At 42.6% G+C, this 23,274-nt stretch overlaps 1 protein-coding gene across 2 annotated transcripts in view; it reads right to left on the reverse strand.

The window, feature by feature from the left end:
* Positions 1-23,274, reverse strand: part of LAMP2 (lysosomal associated membrane protein 2) — a 40,528-nt gene that overhangs the window by 2,852 nt on the left and 14,402 nt on the right. The window contains exons 4-9 of one of the 2 annotated variants that reach the window (XM_029929783.1): positions 21,378-21,536; positions 19,355-19,542; positions 18,204-18,326; positions 13,779-13,842; positions 13,128-13,292; positions 8,305-10,825 (exon numbers count right to left, since the gene is read on the reverse strand). In XM_029929783.1, coding sequence (XP_029785643.1) covers positions 10,686-10,825; positions 13,128-13,292; positions 13,779-13,842; positions 18,204-18,326; positions 19,355-19,542; positions 21,378-21,536 — 839 coding nt within the window. In that variant the 3' untranslated portion in view covers positions 8,305-10,685. Of the gene's footprint in view, positions 1-8,304; positions 10,826-13,127; positions 13,293-13,778; positions 13,843-18,203; positions 18,327-19,354; positions 19,543-21,377; positions 21,537-23,274 lie in introns of those variants that run through there. The other variant, XM_029929782.1, reaches the window with a different exon arrangement.

Raw genomic sequence — 23,274 nt, forward strand, 5'->3', positions numbered from 1 at the left:
TTTGTCTAATGGCATCGGGGAAAAGAGCTGTGTCATCTGCACTGAACACACCGCCTGTGTGTTTTCCCACCACCTTGATGTCCGGAGACACTGCAGTCTATTCCAGGACTACCAGGATGGCAATGGGTAGTGTAGGTTGTGAGCTTTGGATTCAGAGAGAGCCGAGTTCGAATCCTGACTACTTCAATAAGGAGCTACCGGACCTCGGTCAAGTTATTTAAACTTTCACTCATCTGTAAAAGGGGGATAATAATACCTGGATGTTAAGGTATCTGAGGATTAAATATAATTAGATTTCTAAAGCATGTGATATCAGGTGGTCAACAACCATTCATTCCCTTCTCTTTTCCTCCCCACGTTTGTGATCCAAAGTTTAGGTTTTGAAGCAGCAAACAGGGATCAAAATAAGAATGTTCAGTATGTTATTACTGGAAAAGCCAATATTCAGTGCCTTCAAAAAAAACACCTAAAGTTGGTATTATCTGTTATTTATTGAAAGCATTTAGTACAGAAGCTCAAAGTGCCCCATTCTGATCTCACAATTTTATATTTAAACTAGTTTTACTAGTGAGTGACTAGATTTCCTTTGGACAACTTTGATCAAAATGCTAATAATGGCTTAACCTCAGTGAAGTCACCTCCTTTTCTGTAAAATTATACCATGGGGTGCCTGGGTGGCTCAGTTCGTTGGCGTCTGACTCTTGTTCTGCTCAGGTCATGATCTCCCAGTTCGATCCCCAAATCAGGCTCTGCTCTACAGCGCGGAGCCTGCTTGGGATTCCCTCTCTCACCTGCTCATGTTCTCTAGCACTCTCAAAACAACAACAACAACAACAACAACAACAACAACTTTAAAATTATAGGGTTAGAGGGGCGCCTGGGTGGCTCAGTCGGTTAAGCGTCCGACTTTGGCTCAGGTCATGATCTTGCCGTTCATGGGTTTGAGCCCCATGTCGGGCTCTGTGCTGACAGTTCAGAGCCTGGAGCCTGCTTTGGACTCTTTGTCTCCCTTTCTCTCTGCCCCGCCCCTCACTTGTGCTCTGTCTCAAAAATAAATAAATTTAAAAAATTTTTAAATAAAATAAAATTATAGGGTGAGAGTAAATAATCTTTAAGGTCTTTCCAGTATAAACCTAATGAGATTAACATGACATGATATTTGGTGTGATTTATGATTAATAACTTGCACTTTTCCCTCTAATTTTACCTTTTATTCCTCTTGTGTTTTTGTCATTAATTAAAAAAAAAAACAAGACAACACAAAACAAAAACCAGTTGCTAAGGTACTGAGTACATGAATTTCAGTAATGACCACAGTTTTATTGGAAGGATTTAGTATATTTCACTGAAAGCCTTCAGAGACAGAGAGCTGGGTGCGAAGATACTGTAATCAGCGAGTTACAGAAATTCTGAACAAGCCAATATATACACAGAATGAATTAATAAAATAATCACTTGCGTGGGAATGTCTTCTCCCTTCCATTGGTTAAGCTTTCTTCTGATACGTCTATACATTCAATATGCGCGCTGCACTTACAAGCAGAATGCTTCAACAGGGGCTGATTACCTAGCTCATTTTAATGCCAACAGTTTCTCTCTACCCCCCTATTTATGCTCTGCCCCACAGGGGCCTTCTCGAAGAAGCAAGAGCCTAGTTGCTACGCTTCAGCGCCTCCCTTCTGAGATGGCTGTTAGCTTACATTTTATAAGTACCAGTCTGATGACAACACTAAATAGACTTTAATGCTCTAGAGATCAACAAGATGAGGTAGAGAAACACAACACAATCTGTCCTAATTAGTTCATAGAATATTTCTATCTTTCAATGCTAATCAGGCATCCAAAGAAGAGAAAAACACAAGGAAAAACAAGGCAAGTGGTTAAATACGCTTGAATCCTTTCAGTCTATATTGCTGGAAAAGAAGCTTTTTTTTTTTTTTTCTAACTCTAATTCTGAAGCCAGTTTAAAGTTCTGTTGTGGCCTCTTGGGTCTGTTTTTCACCTAGGGAAAAATCACAAGCCTGAGATCCTGGCTTCATCCTTAAATCGAACTCAAAGGAAATAGCAAGCCACATAACCTAAAAAATGTTGATGGTCCTGAGGACATTCAACTGAAAACCAAGTTTGAGCATATCTGACGGGCATTTATGTCACATCGATATTTATTGAATGAACTATATGCAAAAGGACTGCGATGAGTTTAAATCAGGAGAGTTCTTACATTAAAACAGAACACCAGTAGTGAAACAGGATTTATTAATTCCATTAAGAGACAGCTACATACTTTATTCTTATAATGGCTGGGTTAGGGTTAATAATTTTAAGGCATCTGAGGTTAGGATTAAAATTTGGCCAAGGCTTCTCAGGGTAGACCTTAACACACCACACACCTTTGTCTTCAGGGCCAGTAAACACAGTATTTAATTTTAAGCTGATCAAAGAGAATGCGTTTTATTCATAAAGACTTATCTCTTAATGCTGGGACTGATTTATGAAGTTTCAATACATCAATCTTAAGAGAGCAAAGTGTTTCAAAATTGAGAGGCAAGAAAATCTTATGTGCAGGTATGTTTATATAATCAATCAGACTGCAGGTTCTAAAATTGCTCATATCCAGCGTGGTGGCGCTTGAGACCAATAAAGTAAGCCAGCAACACTAGGATAAGGACTCCTGCCAATGCTGCTCCCACCGCTATGGGCACAAGGAAGTTGTCGTCATCTGCACTGCAGTCTTGAGCTAGACATGAAGAGAGGACAATTGAGAACAGAAACAATGACAAAATTTCAAATCTGTAAATGTTAAGTTCAAATGACAGCAGTTCCTGACACGCATATTTGTCTTTTACGCAGAGGGAACAAGTCATTGGCCCTGCTTGTTGGCAAATGAGATGTTCCACTGAAGCGATTGTCCGAATAACCAAATCGTGCACTTTTAAGGACCTCCCCCACGTCCCCACCCCCGGAAACGCAGTCATTTTGGATGAAAGAGACATAAACTGGTCGCATACTTCCCAGATTTCTTAAACGGAAGATAATGGGTTCATAGAAGGAATCTTTCCTTGATGACCAGGCTGTGAACTTTCAGAGGCCAACTGTTATCATGGAGAAGCCGTAGAGTGCCCAGAAGGCCGCAGGTTGTGAAGCATTCATGAAATGAGCCAGCTGAACAGCCATACAAAGCAGACATACCAGCTCAACACATAGTGACCTGGGGTCACTTAGCGGGAAGGAGAAGCTGCCCCTGAGACCACAGCCGTTTGCTTCTAGTGTGAGTCAGACAAGGAAGGCAGGGGTTAAGATCTTAGAATTTGCTATGATAGGGGCAACAACCCACAAAGGGCCACGGAAGTGTTTCAAAATTTGTTTTTAATGTTTATTTTTATTTTTGCGAGAGCTACAGAGTGTGAGCAGGGGAGGGGCAGAGAGAGAGAGAGGGACGCAGAAGGTGTCAATGCTTTTAAGAACAAGATTCAGGGGCGCCTGGGGGCGCTCAGTTGATTAACCATCGAACTTGGGCTCAGGTCATGACCTCACAGTTTGTGAATTCAACCCCTGCTCAGCACAGAGCCTGACGCAGGGCTCGAACTCACAAACTGCAAGATCATGACCTGAGCTGAAGTTGGACGCTCAACCGACTCAGCCCCCCAAGCGCCCTGTGGAAGTGTTTCCGAGGCACACTCAGCTCCGCCCTGCTACACGAGGCATACTTTGAAGGGGGTGACACTGGAGCTGAGAGGTGAGGAATGATCAGGAACTGGGGCGCCTGGGTGGGTCAGTTGGTTGAGTGCCCAACTCTTGATCTCGGCTCAGGTCCTGATCTCGTGCTTTGTGAGACTGAGCCCCGAGTACAGAGCCTGCTGGGGATTCTCTCTCTCTTTCTCCCTCTACCCCTCTCCTCCCTCTCCTCAATCTCTCTCAAAAAAAAAAATTGAGTAGAAATTAACCATGCAGATAACGCGGGAAGGGCATTCCAAGTATATGCAACAGCACAGACCAAAATATGGAGGGCAAGAAAACATGGCACTTCAGGGGAAATGCAAACCGGTGGGCAGAGCTAGGACAGATCAAGAGGTCATGTTGGCTAGAAAAGCAGCAGAAAAAAGGGTTCCAGGACCAGCTCACAAAGGCAGTGTATACTCTAGGTAGTTTGGCTTCATGCTGATGGAAAAAAGAGTACAGTAGGATTTTAACCAGGATATTTGTTTTAGAAGTTATGGCAGCTGCAGGACTGGAAATGGCGAGGTGTCTCTATTGCTGGAGGCCAGAGGTCCAATAATGTGGTCCAGAACCAGGTTAACAAAGCACAGAAGCAGAAAGGGACAGACTAGCAATCCAATGAGAAGGCAGAACTGACCACACAGATCTTGGGGGGGGCGGTGGTAGGAGATAATAAAATGGCTTTCAAGTCTACACTTGCGTATGTAGATACTGGTACCATTCATCGTGACAGGCAATACAGGAGACAATCTATGCATCTGGTTTTGTTTATAATTATTTTTTGTGTGCGGGCTGGGGTTTCTTTAGTTTATAATTTTTTTATTTGTGTGGGGTGGGGCAAGGGTGGAGACGGATATGTGGAAGAAGGAGACGGTTGTTTCTGGATCTTCTGGGTTTAAGATGCCTGCCTGTGTCCCAACTGAGCGGCTGATGAACCTAAGTGACAATAAAAGCCAGGGCCACATTTATGTCTCAGCAAGGGCAAAGAGGATTTAAAAAGGACCAGAGACAAAACCCTTGGGATCACTAATATCTGAGGAATAAAGGAGCAAGGAAAAGAAATAGAAAAGGCAAGTAGAAAATGGTGCCACAGAAGCCAAGGAAGGAAAGAGCTTCTATTGGCATGGGAGAATAGTGAAAAAGACTAGAAAACCTATTGGAACTAGCAATACGGAAGGTGTTGGCTATGAGTCCAATGGCTGTAGGTTTAGGAGCAAATGGAAAGTGATCGGTTGGGAGCTTGGGATGGGGAACATTCAGTAGTCATTCCGAGAAGTTTAGAAAAAGCTTACAAGCAGCAAGGACAACAGGGAGGTAGGTAGGTAGAAGAACAAAGGCTAGCTTAATGGTGGAAGAGACCTAAACACAGTCTGTAGACGGAGAGAAAGAGCCATTAACAATGGACTGAAGACAATGGCACCAGGTCTCCTAGCAGGCAGGTGAAATGGGATTCCGGAAGCACCAAGCAGGAAAAGCTACTGAGAGCAGAAAGGAAGGGGGGAACCGGCAGAGATGGCGGTACATCCGCAAAGGGAAGGCAGCTCAGATGGTGAACCATCACGTCTATTTTCCATTTCCTTGCGTCTTATGGTACTAGTTCTCCTGCTGGCTTACAACCTACCAGGGTTTGAGAAATTAGATAATTAAGCTTGTTAGAACTGTGTCAAAATCAGAATGGATAGGCTACAAGGCATCCGATTGTGCCTGCATTTAAGAAACGGGCCGGGCTTTTGGTAGCCTCTGGGGCCATAACTGGGAACAGGATGCAATCCTGGAGTTTATGGACTTTAGGATGGATATTGGCTTTGGCTGCCAGCTCAATGGTCTTTTTTACTTGCTTCTGGGTTCTGTTAGGAATCCTGAGAGCTGAGACTGCCAGATGTGACTTGTGAATATACAGGCAAGAGGCCCCGTTAGCTGACTCCTCCCCTTCAATTTCCCCAATTACCACCCAGCACATAAACTATGAGGTGACATGAACCATAAAGTATTATGCCTTGGATTTAATATAACTTGGTTTTTAAAAAATTCATTAGTAGATTAATTTCTTATTCTGGCAACGGAGTCACAGTCCTCTCTTTCCCAAATTGGGCATTTGACCTAGTACTGAAACGACTTTCATAAATACTGCCAATAAGGCTTTCATGTAAGACAAATATTCCCAGAGTAGATCAAAAAGGCAATTCCACTAATACAAAGATCTTTCTAGATGCTGTCACTTACTTAAAATGCTCTCAATTAGTATGTGAAGTATAAATTTATAATAAGTATTGATTTTATGAATTCGGCCTTTAAAAATTCTTTAGGTGATGGAGAGAAATTTTGGAAAACAGTAATTTTAACAGGATCACATCCTGAAGAAGAGAAAGTCTCTCAGGTCATTTTGCCCTGATCTATTTGCATAATATACACTTGAGATCCATATTGAAAATATTTCTGGGTAAGCAAATAGTGTATTTGTGGAAGAGTTTAATAATTAATTACAGAAGCAGTGAAGATTTTTAAAGATAAAAAGTTTCATGACCACTGAAATTTCAATGAAAAGTTTCACACAGATTAAAAATACTATTAATTCTCAATTTTCTGTTAGCTTAGAAAGTTTTCAAATACAATTTTCAGTGTACAATTTTCAGTAGGAAAGGTTAGATATACATTTGTAGCAAAACATAAAACAAACTCATCTTAAAAACCAGTTGTGTCAAAATTTCTCTCTGGAAAAATCAGCATTAAGAATCATATTCTTTTTTTAAAAAGAAATTTTCAGTGTTTATTTTTGAGAAAGAATGCGGGGGCCTGCGAGCAGGGAGGGGGGAGAGAAAGAGGGGGATAGTGGATCTGAAGGGGGGCCCACGCTCGAACTCACACACAAACCGTGAGATCATGACCTGAGCCGAAGTCGGACACTTAACTGACTGAGCCACCCAGGCGCCCCAAGAATCAGATTCTTATGTGACACCTTGTTATATACCTTTTGGATCTACAAACTGTTTTAAATATATCACATGAATTCAAAGATACTTGAAGCTACTCAGTATTACCCAAACGTGTCGATACTAGTTTCAAAAACAAGATATGGTCATTATTGATGCAGAAGGTTAGTTACCAAAGTAAAAGAGAAGGGTGGAAGAGGAGCCCAAGATAATTCAATATTATCTACTTGAAGAAACAAAGATGAAATGCTAAAATCTTAAAAATATGTGAGTCTTAGAAGAATTCCTCCTGAAAAGTGCAAGAAGCTTCAGATGGCATGTTTTACACTATATATAAAGTATGTTCTTGATTAGATCTAGTGGCTTCTTTTCAGATGCGTTCTAAAAATAATCAAAATTTTCACTGAAATGGAAACTACCACCCGAAGAAATGAAAGCGTGACAGGATTTTAAAGCCCTCAGCCCCCAGATGAAGAAACTGAGGCCCCAGAAGTTAAGCAGCTTGGCCAAAGTCCTGTGGCAGCTAGGAGCTGGCAGTCGTGACGATAAACCGGCAGTCACAGAGCTGAAGGGGGTAATCCAGAGAAAAGTTATGAGCCAGCTTGCCAAGATTTTGTGTGTACTACAGTGACCGGGCAGCTATGTGAAAACTGGATGATTCAAGTGTCTCAGGATGATGAGACAGTGATTGCACACAACCTCATTTTGGTTTGATCAGTTGCTGGGTTTGTGTGGCTGCAATGTACAGCTGCTATGTCTAGATATTAAATATCAGCTTCAACATAGAGGGGCTGAGAAAAGTGAACAGAGAGGGGTGCCTGGCTGGCTCAGTCGGTTAAGCGACCGACTACGACCCAGGTCATGATTTCACAGTTCATGAGTTCAAGCCCTGCATGGGGCTCTGTGCTGACAGCTCAGAGACTGGAGCCTGCTTCAGATTCTGTGTCTCCCTCTCCCCCACTCACACTCTATCTCTCTCTCTCAAAAAATGAACATTAAAAATTTTTTCATAAAAATTGGGGCGCCTGAGTGGCTCAGTTGGATGGGCGTCCAACTTTAGCTGAGGTCATGATCTCGCGGTTTGTGGGTTTGAGCCCCGCATTGGACTCTGTGCTGACAGCTCAGAGCCTGGAGCCTGCTTCGGATTCTGTGTCTCCCTCTCTTTCTGGCCCTCCCCTGCTCACGCTATCTTTCTCTCTCTCATAAATAAATAAAAACGTTAAAAAAAAGTTTTAAAATAATTTTTAATAAAAATAAGCAAAGAGATACTCTAAAGCTTTTCCTATGAAATGAATATTCCAGATCACTGGTTCCCTAATTGGCTACATGCCAGATCCCACTGGAGAGCCCCCCCCCACACACACACACGCATGCACACACATGCACACCCAGCCCGGCTAAGTTAGATCCTCCAGGATGGAGGCTAGCATGTGGATTTGTCTAACAAGCTCCTCAGGTGATTGTTATTCTGTGACCAGCCCAGCGTCGGTACAGCCTGATGCATGGGGCTACTCCTCCAGATGGTAATACGCAGAATATTCTGGAAATAATTTAGTTCCACTTCTAAACGTCTCTAAAGTCTTCCCTTTTGGAAGAAATTGTCATTATATAGTATACAAAAATTTTAGTTTCACCAACGGGAAAAAATGTGAGCAAATTTCCTTAAGAAATAAAAGAATCTTTATTGTTTATTTTAGAAGCAGTATGTTGAGCAAATTGGACAGGCAAATATCTAAAGAGAAACACCATACATCAACTAGTGGTTTAAACATGAGGAAAAAAAAACATGAAAAGTATTTACATGGACCAGTTTCTTTATACACATGTTACAACATGAAAAATACCCAGAACCAAATAGCATGTGAGACCAGCAAAGGTGTAAACCCAGTACAAAGGACAAGGCTACAAAAGGTACAAAGAACATGCGGCTACAGGAAATAATAGTGTAAATAAGAAGATATAAACTGGCCCATGTAAAATACAAAAATATTCAATGAAGTCAGATTTTTCTATAAAACAGTGCTAATTAGAGGTATTTTAATATGAATTAGGTATATCATCTAAATGTAAAAACTTTTAGAAACATCAACAGCGTTAAGCAAGCCCCACCTACTTGTGCTTCCGATTTTTATTTTCAAATAAAAAGCTGCTTTATTTTGACTCATGAGAAATAGCTAACGCCCATTTTCTTAGAAGCATTATCCATTCGTATGAGGTTAACGATCCTACACTAGAACACTATTTAAGTAAAAAATAATTTTTAAAATTATAAGACTTATAGCTAGTCTTTTAAAAAGTGCCTTAAGCTGGCAACGCAGCTCAATGTAGCTTTAAGGGAGGGGCTGGTCAAGAATCTGATTCCGAGCCAGGAAGAGTTTCAGGCTACTCTGCGCAGAGAGCAAATTTAAGTGGGGAAAATACTGCCACTCAGTATAAGTCGAAAGATACTTATAGACGTGCACATGCTAACATGCAACTGCCTCTGTGTGTGCGTGTGTGTGTGTGTGTGTGTGTGTGTGGGTGGGTGTGGTATACACAGCCGGACTACCAAAGTAACTCATCATCAATCAGAGTTTGGAACCCACATATCCCACTTTCTAGTGAATGTGGGGGCACATAATCTCCCACTCCAAAGTCACAGGAACTTTCCTTCCATATATGGCTGCACACTAAAAACTTTTAAATCTTTGCTCAGCCATTCCAATACCAAAAAAAAAAATTCTCCTAGAGCAGCAGAAAACTACCTGATGTGTTAACTGTCAAGCTGAAATGTTTTGCTTTCTCATAGAAACCTTAGGCGGGGCATGATAAGTGGACTATTGGTGTATCTCTGCAGAGCACAAAACCAAACACAAAGTACATGAATTAGTAATGAATCCATCTCATGAACAATAGTAATGTTAAGTTTTGATTAGCACTGAACCATTTAAATGTGAAAGCCAAATTAGTAAATGCTGTAGCAATCGATGCAAGCTGGAAGAAAGCACAACTTTTTAATGGACTAAAAGAAGACCAAGACTTCGGTTAGGTGCGAGTTACTTTCTAAGTGTAAGTGCACTTCTCTGCCTGGGTTCTAGGACATCCTGGCATTTCTTCTTTAAGAAAAAGGAAAGGAAAAGAGGAAAAAAAAACACACAAGGAAAGAATACATCACACTACTGCTGAGAAGCACGCCGCAAGGCTAAAGAGAAACCACACTGATTTCTGCAGTGCGTGTAGAGGCCGATGTACAGGTGCAAGGGTGTAGCGCCCCAAACCGGCACTGCCTAGCAATTATCTCTGAAGCACCTAGAAAATGGATTTGAAATGCCCAGCTGGAATAGTCTTGTGTCTTGCCATTAAAAGATTGAAAAATCCAGTTTTCTTTTTTTTTTAAAGGATTAAACAAGATTAACACCTATTCCAAAATTTATACAGCTTTTGTACCTTTTGTCATTACAGCCACATTAAATACAAACGTATTCAAAAGGCATTAGAAAAGCATTCATTGCTAAGAACATAATAGTAGACCCTGTTCAAATCTACTGGCATATCTCTCATAGGTCAAATATGCAGCAATGCCAAGGTAGCTAAGGTAATCTGCAAACAAAATCACAAAAAAAAATGCAAAAGGAGCAAGTACAAATCCACTGTAGGATGCACTGTGTCAATTTTGCCTCCATGCACGACAAAAATCTCTTTTTGAAATCTGTTTCCTGAACTGTAGATTGCTTGCCGGAATACCTACGGCAAAAATGTGGAAACACCAACTCAAGACAATAGAGTAGAACCAATAACCCAGGTGATTTCTCACACATGCTTTTTTTTGCCATGGAAATAACAAGTTTTCAATTCCTTGGCTGGGAGAGCCAAAATCACATGATTAATATGTAGTTTTTAGGTTTTTTTTGGGGGGGTTCTATTTAAGTTGGAAATCCCCCACACCACCCAGTCTAAGATCAGAACTTCAACTAAAATATTCCTCAAACTGAACAGTATTGCATGTTGGGACTTGTACTTGCTTTATATTTTGTAACAGAGATCACATGTGGATCAGTATTACAGAGTCTGATATCCAGCATAGCTTTTTCTTCTGCCAATTAGGTAAGCAATCACTATAACAATAATCAAGCCTGAAAGACCAGCACCAACTATAATTGGTATTAGAATGGTGTCATCGTCCAGCGAACACTCCTGGGCTGTAGGTGAGAAAAAGTGTGTGACAAATAATGAGTATGATCAAAAGCAATGTCCAAAAGTAAAAGCTGTTGATTCAAAAGTCAGAAATGCTCTTACAAAATCCATGTTAAGTAACTAAGACAGCTATACTATAATGGTAAAGCTACACACAATTATGAATTGCTCTCGAATTAAAATCCTAAAACTTCCTTGTCTTTTCCTTCACGTGCGTATGAATATATATTCACGTACATGAATACATATATTTATATCTCTAAGCAAGCAGATACATACGTGTACGTGTTTCCTACTCCAAGTCCTTTTCCAAAACAGTGTTACTTTACCAGAAATGAAGAGAGCTAATCCGGTCCATTTCTACAGGGCCAGATTAGCCTCTTAGTGGTAGAGTCTTTTGGGAAATCGGGCAGAGATCAGAAAGGTTTAATCATGGGATTAGAACGACGTTGGCTCTGGAATCCTTCAGAGCAGAGAGCAAACTATAGCCTGGAGGCCAAACCTGGCCCAAGAGCTCAAAATGGCTTTCTGACATTTTTAAATGATTTAAAAAAAAAAAAAGAGGAAGTAGAAATTTTGTGACACATGAGAATTATATGAAATTCAAATTTCAGTATCCATAAATAAAGTTCCTTTGGAACCGAGCCCCACACATTTGTTTATTGCCTCCGGCTGTTTTCGTGCTCCTACAGTAGAGTGAGGAGTTATGACAGGGCGCACATGGCCTCCAAACCTACAACGGCTACTGTCTGTGCCTTACGAATAAACTTTGCAGATCCCTGACCTAGAGCACAGGATTTTAATGGCTACAGAAGTCAAGAAACCCGGACTTACTAATCTGTGTGTGTTTACTGCATGTATCAACCTGCCCAGGGCCGGCGGCCCACACAGGCTAGCTTTTCTATTTCCGGAGACTAGTCTCATCCAGTACAACCCGATCAACACTCACGTGCCTTACTGCAAGCCTATTTCCTCCCCCTCTACAATCAAGTGTGAGCAGTGTGTTGTATTTACGGGTACCCACGTTCAAGAGCCTAGCTCCATGAGCACGTTACACATTCATCACCAGGATTAAATGCTGTATACTCCTTTGGGTACCATTTTTAACTCTACATACGGAAAAAAAACCAAAGTTGCAAATCCAAGAAAGGACGCAGCCCATCTCCATCTCTACTACAGCTGACAGGCTATACAGACGGAGCTGCTAGCACAGTGCAAATGATTTTCAACTCTAACCAAAAATCTGGGCCTAAAATTAGGGTAACAATGTAGGGGAGCTAGATAAAGACTCAAAAATAAAACTATGAGAGGATCAAAATAATTGTAGTACGGAAGCAAAACAGCAAGAGGGAAAATGAAGGCTGGAAAACAATTTCTCAGTGCGACTGGCCTCTCTGGTCATGAGAACGGTGGGGTGAAGGTCCCCCACTTCCTCTAGCCTACCCAGCCAGGGCAGGAGGATTCAGCACCACTGCAAAAGTGGCTAGGGGCTCACGGCACATTTGCTTTTAAACACAGCTTCCACAGTTCCTTCTAAACCAGAGAATTAATTGTTAAAAAGCATGTGGATGCTTTCAATAGCTCTGCTGCAGAGCTGTGATCCACAACCCCCCGCCCCCGTTTTAAGTAACCAGTTTAAAAGGACAAGTCAATTAAGGAATTTCATGTACCTTTTGTTCCCTGCGTGCAAATGTTAATCTTGTAATGCGAAATGCAGCTTTCATATTCAGATGAACACACTGAACTGAGTCCTCCACAAAGGTTTCGTTCAAAAATCTGATAAATACCATTAGCCTTGAGTAGACCTTCCCAAAAACCTCATTCACACTGGCACATGCTTTTAAAAACTCTCCGGCCCAAACACTGTTTACAGTATTGGAGGCTTTGCTAATCATAATCTTTTGTCTTAACAAAATAAGACCCAACTACTTTTATGCGCATATGAAAATATTTCCAACAAGAAGACGGCCCCAAGAAAACAGATCCGAGATGCTCAAGGCTGCCTTCTCACAAACTAAAACCTAGGAGTGTCTATACCTTAAGTAAAGCTTGCTGAAAGTTTCCATCCGTTTCTAGCTTTGAGAACTTGGGTGCACATGGTTCTCAGAGCCACACAAAAAAATCTAGTTTGAGCCGAATACAGGTTCACACAACTTGCTCAAGGCTCTGTGAACTCTCCAAGAGAGTCACAAGAGGTGAATTCCTACTTCTGTATTTCAGTGCTTCAATGTCCAGGAGTCCAAGGAAAAGCCACCTATCGGTCAGCATGAGAACACAAATTATTAACAGGCCTTGCTCAACTCTTACCTGTAGAATACTTTCCTTCCATCACATTGAAAGGCTGAACCCTTAGATCAAAGGTATTTATCTGAAATGCTCCAGACACCGAAACAGTCTGTTCTTTGTTGCACATATAAGAACTTCCCAGGGGTGCATCCCAGTAGCTCAGATTGTTATTTGCAATGCTGAAAACTTTAAAGAAAACAGACATGTTAGTAACTTTTTTAAGGAGGCTCTACGCCCAACATGCGGCGTGAACTCACGACCCCTAAATCGAAAGTCACATGCTCTACCGACTGAGCCAGCCAGGCGCCCCTGTTAGTAACGTCTTATCCTGTCGACCTAAGGAATAGGGACAGTCCTCAGAATTTTCCAGTGAAGTATGGGAGCTTGGGGTACAGGGTGTACCCACAGAGAGCCATTCTTCTCATCACTAGGTTTCTATCTTTCTATTGAGGTTTCTATGCTCAAAAAAATCAGTCACATCCTTGACCATTTGCCACCACGCTTCGAAAATAAGGGAGACTTAAGTTAACTGATTTTCATGTGTGGCCGAAGTACAATTTTCACACAGTCTTCTGTTGCATTAAATAAGATACTCTTTGGTAACAAGACAGCTATGGTTTCTATTTCTTCGGTGTAACCCACTCTTTTCCCTAAGGCCGAGGCTTTGCTTACCGGAGCCATTCACCAAATACAGGCTGACATTCACTTCCTTCAGATAGAATCGGTTTCCATTTTTCTGTTAGGAAAAGAGCTTTCAGTTAATCAACACATTGCAACTGTCCACAGGTACAGTTAATATCCACAGACAAAAAGTGATCTAATACTATTACCCAGAAGATAAAGCCACCGGTTAGATCCCGGGCCAACAGAATAAACTGCAACAAAGTAAACCGTAACTGATTCGTTTTTCCTCTGCATTCTGTTTCCCAGTTTTGGACCCAAGGTGTAGTCAACATGGCTCTTCGACACTCAACAATTCAGCCCCTCATTTTATTCCTTGTGTCACTTGAGAAGCCCTCACCTCCTCTAGCCTGGATCTTGACAGTCTCTTAACTGGGCTCCCTCCCGCCTTTTCAGCCTCTCCAGCTGGGATCTTTCCTTTGCTGCTATTATCTTTGTGAAGCACTCATCTGCTCAGCCAGTCATTCTCATCACTATAGTGCTTAGCATGTACAAGGCAACATATCTAAGTGCTCCAGGGAGCTGGCCTTGGTGGATCCCACCCCACCACATTTGCAATCTGCCAGGGAAGATAAGATAAATACATAAAGAAAGAACCACATCGCAAAAAAAAAAAAAAAAAAAAAAAAAAGACAGCGATAAGTTGTAAGGATTAAAAGGAACAGATGACTTCCAAGTAGGGGAGAAGCAAAGTGATACAAGCTTATGGACAGGCCATTTGAACTAAATAGGGCTCAATTAGGAAACAAGCAGGAAAGGGTATTTGAGAAGGCAATGCATGAGTGAAAGTAGCCAGAAAATAAGCATCATCACAAGTATGCTAGTATTTGAAAATGGACTCGGTGGCAAGCAATGTTCTTAAAACTTCACAAAGAAGGCTTCATCAAATAATTATAACACCCCATTCTGGGATGGGGTGATCGAAGTGGGGAACTCTTACGGGATTTTCCCCAAGGCTATATGGTTGGTAGTCGGTGGGGTGGGGTTCGAACCCAGGAAGTCTAGCTGGAGAGCCTCTGTACCGATTACTACAATGCACTCCTACCTCACTGAATGTGCACAGGGCACAGGGCGCGGGGAGCATGAGGTTCATGAGAAGGGAGAGAAGGAGAACGTAGGGCTGGACATGGAAGTTACATTGCATGGTGGGGGGGCGTGTGGGGGGAGACACTGGAAATACACTGCGGTGGAGTTTAGAGGTCACCTTGTTGGTAAAACAGAACCACTGAAGGTTTCTGGGGCAGAGCTGCGCTGCAGGAAGATTACACTGATACAGAAGAACACGGAGGGAGGAGAGGAAGAGGAAGGACTAGTTAGGAGGCTGTTTGAACAACGTACGTGAGAGGACATGCAAGCTGGAATCAGAGCCGGGAAGGAAGGGGACAGAAGGGGGAGGAAAACGGGGAAGAGAGAGGCAGAGAAATGTCAGGAAGTGTAAAGGAGGCAATATCGCTCCTCGACTTAGGCTACATCTCAGCGTGGCATTCAAGGCTCCTCACAGTTTGTCCCAACTACTTTCCCATACCTATGTTTCGTTAAACATGCCACATGCCTCATCTTCCTGGCTGGTCTCGATCGTGTTCCTTTACGTAGAAAGGACCCGTACTTTTCCACTTAACTCCCCAAAGCTCCATATGTACAAACCTAACCCAGCCTTGAAGGTCCAGCTGAAATGTCCTCGCTTCTGTGAAATGCGCTGGACTCTCCTCCACCCAGAACGAACCACTGCCTCCTCTATACTCCCACAGGCTTTATATTTTCTTCTGATCTATCACTCATCCCACTTTTTTAAGTGTGTTTATTTGGTGGGGGAAGGGGCAGAGAAAGAGGGAGGGAGAGAAAATCTTAAGCAGGCTCTACAGAAGCCGATGTGGGGCTCAAACTCACAAACCGTGAGATCACTGACCTGAGCCGAAACCAAGAGTTGGACACTTACCCAACTGAGCCACCAAGACGCTCCTCCTCATCCCACTTTGAATGCATCTTTCATGGTGCTCAAATTGTCCACATTATCCAGTTCAAAAGCCTTAGCATAACATTCAAGGCCTTCCACAAAAATGGTAATTATTTATATGTCTCTATCTTTACCAGTAAACTGTGGGCTCCTTAATACAGGCCCTCTTCTTTGAATCCCACCATGGCATCCTGTACACAATGCACTTAAATTCAAGAAAATCTCTTTAGAAACATCTATCATGACAGGGTTGAAGATGGGCCCCAGTGAAGTCTGGTGATACTGCAGGTGCTCCTTGTTTTTTTCAAAACATCTATAACATGGTTAAGATGTCACTATTTCAAACTGTATTTTAAAACAGTCTGTTGGGGCGCCTGAGTGGCTCAGTCAATTGGGTATCTGACTCTTGATTTCGGCTCAGATCATGATCTCACGGTTCGTGAGTTCGAGCCCCGTGTCAGGCTCTGTAGAGCCTGATTGGGATTCTCTGTCTGTGCCCCTCCCCCACTCAAGCTTACTCACTCCCCCTCTCAAAATAAATAAACTTAAAACATAAAATAGGGGGTCCCTGGGTGGCTCAGTCAGTTAAGCATCTGACTTCGGCTCAGGTTGTGATCTCACAGTTCGTGGGTTCGAGCCCCGCATCGGCCTCTGTGCTGACAGCTAGTTCAGAGCTTGGAGCCTGTCTTCAGATTCTGTGTCTGCCTCTCTCTCTGACCCTCCCCCTGTTCATGGTTTGAATGCATCTTTCATGGTGCTCGAATTGTCCACATTATCCAGTTCAAAAGCCTTAGCATGGTAGTCGGTGGGGTGGGGTTCGAACCCAGGTTCGAACCCCACCCCACCCCTACCTCTCTCTAAAATAAATAAAAACCGTAAAAAATAATAATAAAATAATCTGTTGGGCAAATTAAATATTGTAATTATTAAATATTTCCCCATAAGAGTCAGAAGAAACCATGTTCCTTTTAGGATTCTACCACAGTTAGAAAGATCAAACTCCATCATTCCATAGGGAATGAACCTACACTATTACTTTCTTCATTCTTATTTACAGTATAATCCCTATGAGATAACTTTAAAAGAGAATGTGTCTGGGGAGCCTGCCCTTCACGCCGTGAAGAGGACAGCCTGACCGGACGCTTGTAAAAGCCTCTGGTCACATACGTACTGTGACAGGAAATGATTTCAATGTTGGCAAAGGGAAGATTTTTGTAAACCTTCCTAAAATACAACTGCCTGATGTAAACCCCAATTAGTGTGCATATACTGCACAGAGAAGAAAGCGTTTACACTAAAGATACCAAGTTCGGACTTGAAACAAATAACACACAGCTAACTTTTGATCGAGCAGATGTTGAGAGGATTTCCCCCCTCTGCATCTAGTAATCTGATTTAAAAGTAGAACTGGTTTCGGGGCGCCTGGGTGGCTCAGCCAGCTAAGCACCCACTTCGGCTCAGGTCATGACCTCACAGTTTGTGAGTTCGAGCCTCGTGTAGGGCCCCATGCTGACAGATCAGAGCCTGAACCCTGCTTTGGATTCTGTGTCTCCCTCTCTCTCTCCTCTCCCACTCGTGCTGTGTCTCAAAAATAAATAAACTTTTAAAAAATGTTTACAAAGTAGGACTGGCTTAGAAGGAACTCTTAGTTTGAGAATAGCTAGTGGCTGGACACCTCTCACCAACAGCCACCTCCTCGTCTATTCCCCTTTGCGGAACATGTACACGCACAGCCCCTCAAAAGTTATGAGGCTAATGAATGGCTTCAGAGACAGCAGAAATAAAGGTCCTCAATGATTAGTTTATGCTAGCAAGAAGTAGAGCACATATGCTTAACCTAGAACCTTCTGTTTAGAGTTCACTTCTGGATTCGAGCACGAACAAAAACCCGAACACTGCCATTATAAACTATCTTGAGTTAGCGAATTTATGCGTCTTAAGTACTTAACCCAGAGCCTTGTACGTGGCGAATACTCAATAAATGTACACTGTTACTATTGCAGATATGGTGACAAACAGCAGAGCCTCCAAAAGGCACTAAGATATTAGAGCAGATGAACAAGAGTTTTCTAACCAATAATAGAGAAAAATATTCTAGAAACTACTTTTTGTTGTTTCTAATACATGACATATAAATTTGTGTATGCTTTATGATTAAGTATATCTATATGAGATGGATTACAGAGTTTTTGGGGGGGGGTGTGGGTTAATTCTCGCTCCTATCCTGAAATCTGTGTGACGGCACAATAGTCACTTCAGGTGAATGCTAATATGAAAGTCCAGCCCCCAGACCGCTGAGGTGACTCTGAGGGATTAACTGCACTTCAGAATTAAGTAGTGCTGAAATGGAAGATACAGCTAAATAGCCCCCCCCACCCCATCCCTGCAAACACACAGCTGTTTAGACTTTCAGATGTGTTTCTACGAAAATGAACGCACTCTTAGAAAACTCTGTTACTCACCACAGCGAAGACAAAGTCAAGAAATTTGATGTTACTGCTGTTCAGCCGGAGCAGAGCGGCCTGAGGATGGCAGGTACCAGTGAAGTCCGTCGTGTTGGGGTTGATGTTAATAATGGTAGCGACCTTTCCGGGAAGGAGAAGGAGAAAGGCACACATTAACCATACGAGCCCACGGCAGAACCCTATAATCCGCAACATCAGTGGAGGACAGAAATTCCTGTGGTCTGGTTACCTAGGTTCAGGGTGTCTTACTTTCAAACCGAGTTGGCAGGGGCTCTCAAGCTAGGGCTCAGACAACTACAAGGGGGACAAAAAGAAAGAAAAGCAAGAGGGAGGCTTCCTCAGCAATGAGCCAAATGAAAAGACACATTTTACTGGAGCACAAGAGCCATCTGTCTAGCTTGTGGGACTTGTGCGTTGGCACGCCCTCTGTGGCCTCTGCGGGGCACTGCGACTAGAGGCGCCAGCACGCACTGGAGCGTCGCTCTCCGACCTGAGTCATCACACAGCTGGAGCAAGAGCGGCACTGCCTCCTGCGTCAGCCTACGCTGCGCTTCGTACATGCCTGCGATGGGTTTCTATTTTAAACTGACTGGAATAAAGATCAACCAGGTGTACTCCGACCTGCTGAGAGTAAATACAACCCAACCCCCAAAGAGTCCTGGAGACAGCTGGGTTTCCTGCTGGCCAAGACAACACCTTGACAGTGACGTTAACTCTTTGTGTAACCCCAAACTAATCAAACCTCAAGAACTCAACATCGAATCTCTATTTAAAACAGAATCTGTCTAGGGGAGCCCAGGTGGCTCAGTCAGTGAAGCGTCTGACTCTTGGATTTGGGCTCAGGTCACAATCTCACAGTTCATGAGATCAAGCCCTGCGATGGGCTCTGTGTGGACAACACGGAGCCTGCTTGGGATTCTCTCTCTCTCCCTCTCTCTGCCCCTCCCCTGCTCACACTCTCTGGCTCTCTCTCCAAATAAATAAATAAACTTTAAAAGAAAAAACAGAATCCATCTAGTGCTCGCTTGGGCAATACATGTATTAAAACAGAATCGGTCTGGTAATGCCACTCTTGGGCCCAAAGTAGTATATACCATGTTCAAAAGGAGATATGAGAAGAACATACCAAGAAAAACAGACAACTATACCTTCTCGTGAGTGATGTTGAGCTGCAGCCCCATGGTAGCCAGGAGACAAGTACCGTTGCTATTATTAACTGAGTAGGACCCAACCTCGGGCTTTTCCTTTGGAACGGGCGTGGTAGTAGGAGACCGCGTGGTGGTGGGGATGACGGGCGGCACGGTGGTTGACGGTTGATCTTTTTCACACAGAAACTCTGAAAGAAGCAAAGGACGGAATAAACTAAAGGAACTTTTCCTTAATTCATAGGGCCAGGAAAGAGCAAAATCTCTCTCACAACAGAAGTCCAACGGTTCTGTCAGGGGCAGGGGCTACCTTGAGACTACATGAGGTGGAGCGTCCCAAACCGCCGCTTGGTCTCTAAGAGTTATGACGCACCAAACACATGCCAACACTTGAGCTACGTCCACATGGCCGCACACTCAGCTTTTTAGACCCTCAAGTCCCTTTATTCCCAAAGAACTTCACCTGCCTCAGATGCGAAAATGAGAGAGATAAGGTTTTTTTTAAAAAATTATGTATTTATTTATTTATTTTGAGAAAGAGACAGGTTGAGTGGGGAAGGGGCACAGAGTGCGAGAGAAAGAGAGAGAGAGAGAGACAGACAGACAGAATCCCAAGGAGGCTCCCTGCTGCCAGCCCAGAGCCTCACTGAGGGCACAAACTCACAAAACCTGAGACCATGACCTGAGCCAAAACCAAGAGTCAGACACTTAACCGTCTGAGGCACCCAGGCACCCGGAGAGATTTAAGTTTGAAAACATTTAACTCTGACCTAGGCCTACCCTCTTCTTCCCCACACACAACCAATGTAAGGAAGGGGAGTGTTTACCAGAAAAAAAGAAAGTTTAGACATCATTACAGGGTTTAAATGGAAATGAGCCTTTTATTGGTATCAACTCTACAGCAAATCAGAGGCATTTCAAACTCTTCTTAGGAAGTGTTGGTAGTTTTCCAGAACTCGTGAATGAGAAATTATGACATTTCCATAAAGTCATATATATGTTACCAAAGCATTTTATAAAATTCAAGATTTGAACACAAAGATCTCATTCCTAAACCTGTGGTCTTGGCTCATCAAAAGCTAAAGAGCTGATGCCCAAGCTATTTGAGGATTTGTTCAAACAAAGATTAGGTTTGATCAGCTGAAAACATAGGTGAAACAGTTTTTAAAAACTGTCCTACAATATATATGTCATCAACTTAAAACGGCAAGTTCCGGGGGGGGCCTGGGCAGCTCAGTCGGTTAAATATCTGCCTCTTGGCTTCAGCTCAGGTCATGATTTCATGGTTCGTGAGTTTGAGCCCCACACAGGGCTCTGTGCTGACAGTGTGGAACTTGCTTGGGATTCTCTGTATCCCCCCTCCCCCCAAAAAATAAATAAATAAATTTAAAATAACTGCAAGTTCCACAAGAATAAGAATTGTCATTATTTATGAAAACTTTACAGTCCGCTGTAAACCATGAACAAATCTTAGCATAGAAATACTTTCATGGGGCGCCTGGGTGGCTCAGTCAGTTAAGCATCTGACTTCAGCTCAGGTCATGATCCCACAGTCCGTGAGTTTGAGCCCCACGTTGGGCTCTGTGCTGACATCTCAGAGCCTAGAGCCTGCTTCCGAGTCTGTCTCTCTCTCTCTCTCTGCCCCCACCCCACTCTGTCTCTCAAAAATGAATGTTAAAAAAAAATTTTTTTAAATAAAAAGTGGGGCGCCTGGGTGGCTCAGTTGGTTAAGCGTCCAACGTCAGCTCAGGTCATGATCTCACGGTTCGTGGGTTTGAGCCCCGCATCAGGCTCTGTGCTGACACAGCTCAGAGCCTGGAACCTGCTTCAGATTCTGTGTCTCCCTCTCTCTGCCCCTCCCCCGCTCACACTCTGTCTCTTTCTCTCTCAAAAATTAATAAACATTAAAAAATTAAAAATATAAATAAATGAAAAGAAATGCTTTCAGATAACAAGTTCAATTAAAGCCAGCTGGTACACTTTAACCTTAAAATAGGATCCCAGTATCTATACTTTAAGTACTCACCTTTTGTGCTCACTGTGCCATTCTGGACAAAAGCTTGTACATGAACATCCCAATAGTACTGGGTAACATCATCCTTTTCTAAAGTCGATAAACTATTGCATCTGAAGATATTATTCAATGGAACTCTGTATCGCACAGGGTCATGAATGGTCAAAATCCCTGTAAAACAAGATTAACACTAGCCATTTGCAAGAAGGTGGGAGAAAAAGCAATAACATAAATACGTGTTTAGACTCTCTTCTCCTTCCATCTGCCTGTCTTACTCCATCCTCCAGTGACAAAGCACATGGTGTGCTGAGGAAATGACAAAGTCAGTGTGGCTGAAACACAGGGAGTAAGAGGAAAGACATGATGGGGGTTAGGAAGGAAAGAGAGGCTGCAGGGGGCCACACACTGGATGAGCTGAGGACAGGTTAGGCTTTGTTCTGTTAGCAGTGGAAGCTTAGCTCCACTTTTTAAAGCTGGAAACAAATAACACACATATCTGTTATTTTAAGGAAGATGGCAAAACTAGAGAGGCTGGATGGGGGAAAAACTTTTAAGAAAAGTCATTTAAGAGGGAGAGTGGTTAGCAGGCTGCTGACCTGGTTAAGGAAAAGGGGGGAGGGGTTGCCTGAATTAGGATGGTGAGTGGTAGAAAGATCAGAGAGGCCAAACTGAAAACATATCTAAGGCAGAATCAACAGGGCTTGGAAGGTGCCTGGGTGGCTCAGTCCATTAAGCATCCAACTCTTGGTTTTGGCTCAGGTCACGATTGCACGGTTTCCTGAGTTTGAGCCCCGCATCCAGGCTCTGTGCTGGTGGTGCAGAGCCTGCTTGGGATCTCCTCCCTCCCTCCCTCCCTCCCTCCCTCTCTCTCTTTCCCCCCTTCCCTTCCCCCACTCATGCTGTCTCTGTCTCTCTCAAAATAAATAAACTTCAACAACAACAACAAAAACAGGGCTTAGTGCTCAAGGAGAAAAGAAAGAAACATGGATTAATCAAGGATTTTATGGTAAATCCTTATTTTTGTGCTACTATCCCAGAGGAAGTTGCAGTAACTAAAATGAGCTTTTGAAGATTATTCCATTTCAGGAAATCTCCAGAATGTGAAAGGAATAAGCTACGTCCATTCTAGAGAGTTCTGAAGCTTCAAAAGACTATGATCACAGTCATCCACCCAAATGACTTCGTTTCAGTCCGAGGAGAAGCGGCAAGGAAGGAAGGTATTCTAGGTCCCTAATACAGGCTGCCCTCTGCGCTCTCCATCATGTACAAGGTAGACCAATAATGCTGTCTTGGCGCCCCCTAATGGCTACAGAGAAAAAGTTTTAACCTACTGAACATTTTTTCCCCCAAAATTGTTTCTCACTGTCAACATAAACAAATGGATACTTGACCTGGCTTATATAGAGAGACCTCAAAAACAATCTGTAGACATCCTGCAGTTAGACTACGAAGCGATAATTCTTTAAACTATGTATTATTTATGAATACGTATGTATTTGTCGAATATGAACATATGCATAGCAAGGCTACAGGTCACATTCGTGAGAGTGTCCGCCTCTCGGGAGGCAGAGAGGAAAATGGTTCAGGGGTCGCAGTGAGTACAAAGGAAACCTCAAATGTATCTGTAACACTGTATTTCTTTAAGTAAAAAAAAAACATGAGGCAAATATGAAAAAAAGGCAATTTAATAAATTCTGGGTAATGAGTACATGGATGTCTATTGTATTATTCTCTGTATGTTTCTGTACTTTAATAATGAAAAACATTTTTAAAAGAAAACAGAAGCTTCAAACTTACTTCAATTATCAGATGTCTAAAAATAAAACACTGAATCAAAACCCACTTTAGGTAACCATTTTAAATTCCGAATAGTTTCAAATATCTTCGTATGGAGATGCTAGTAAGAAAA

This window comes from Suricata suricatta, chromosome X (assembly GCF_006229205.1).
Source record: "Suricata suricatta isolate VVHF042 chromosome X, meerkat_22Aug2017_6uvM2_HiC, whole genome shotgun sequence".
NCBI lineage: Eukaryota > Metazoa > Chordata > Mammalia > Carnivora > Herpestidae > Suricata > Suricata suricatta.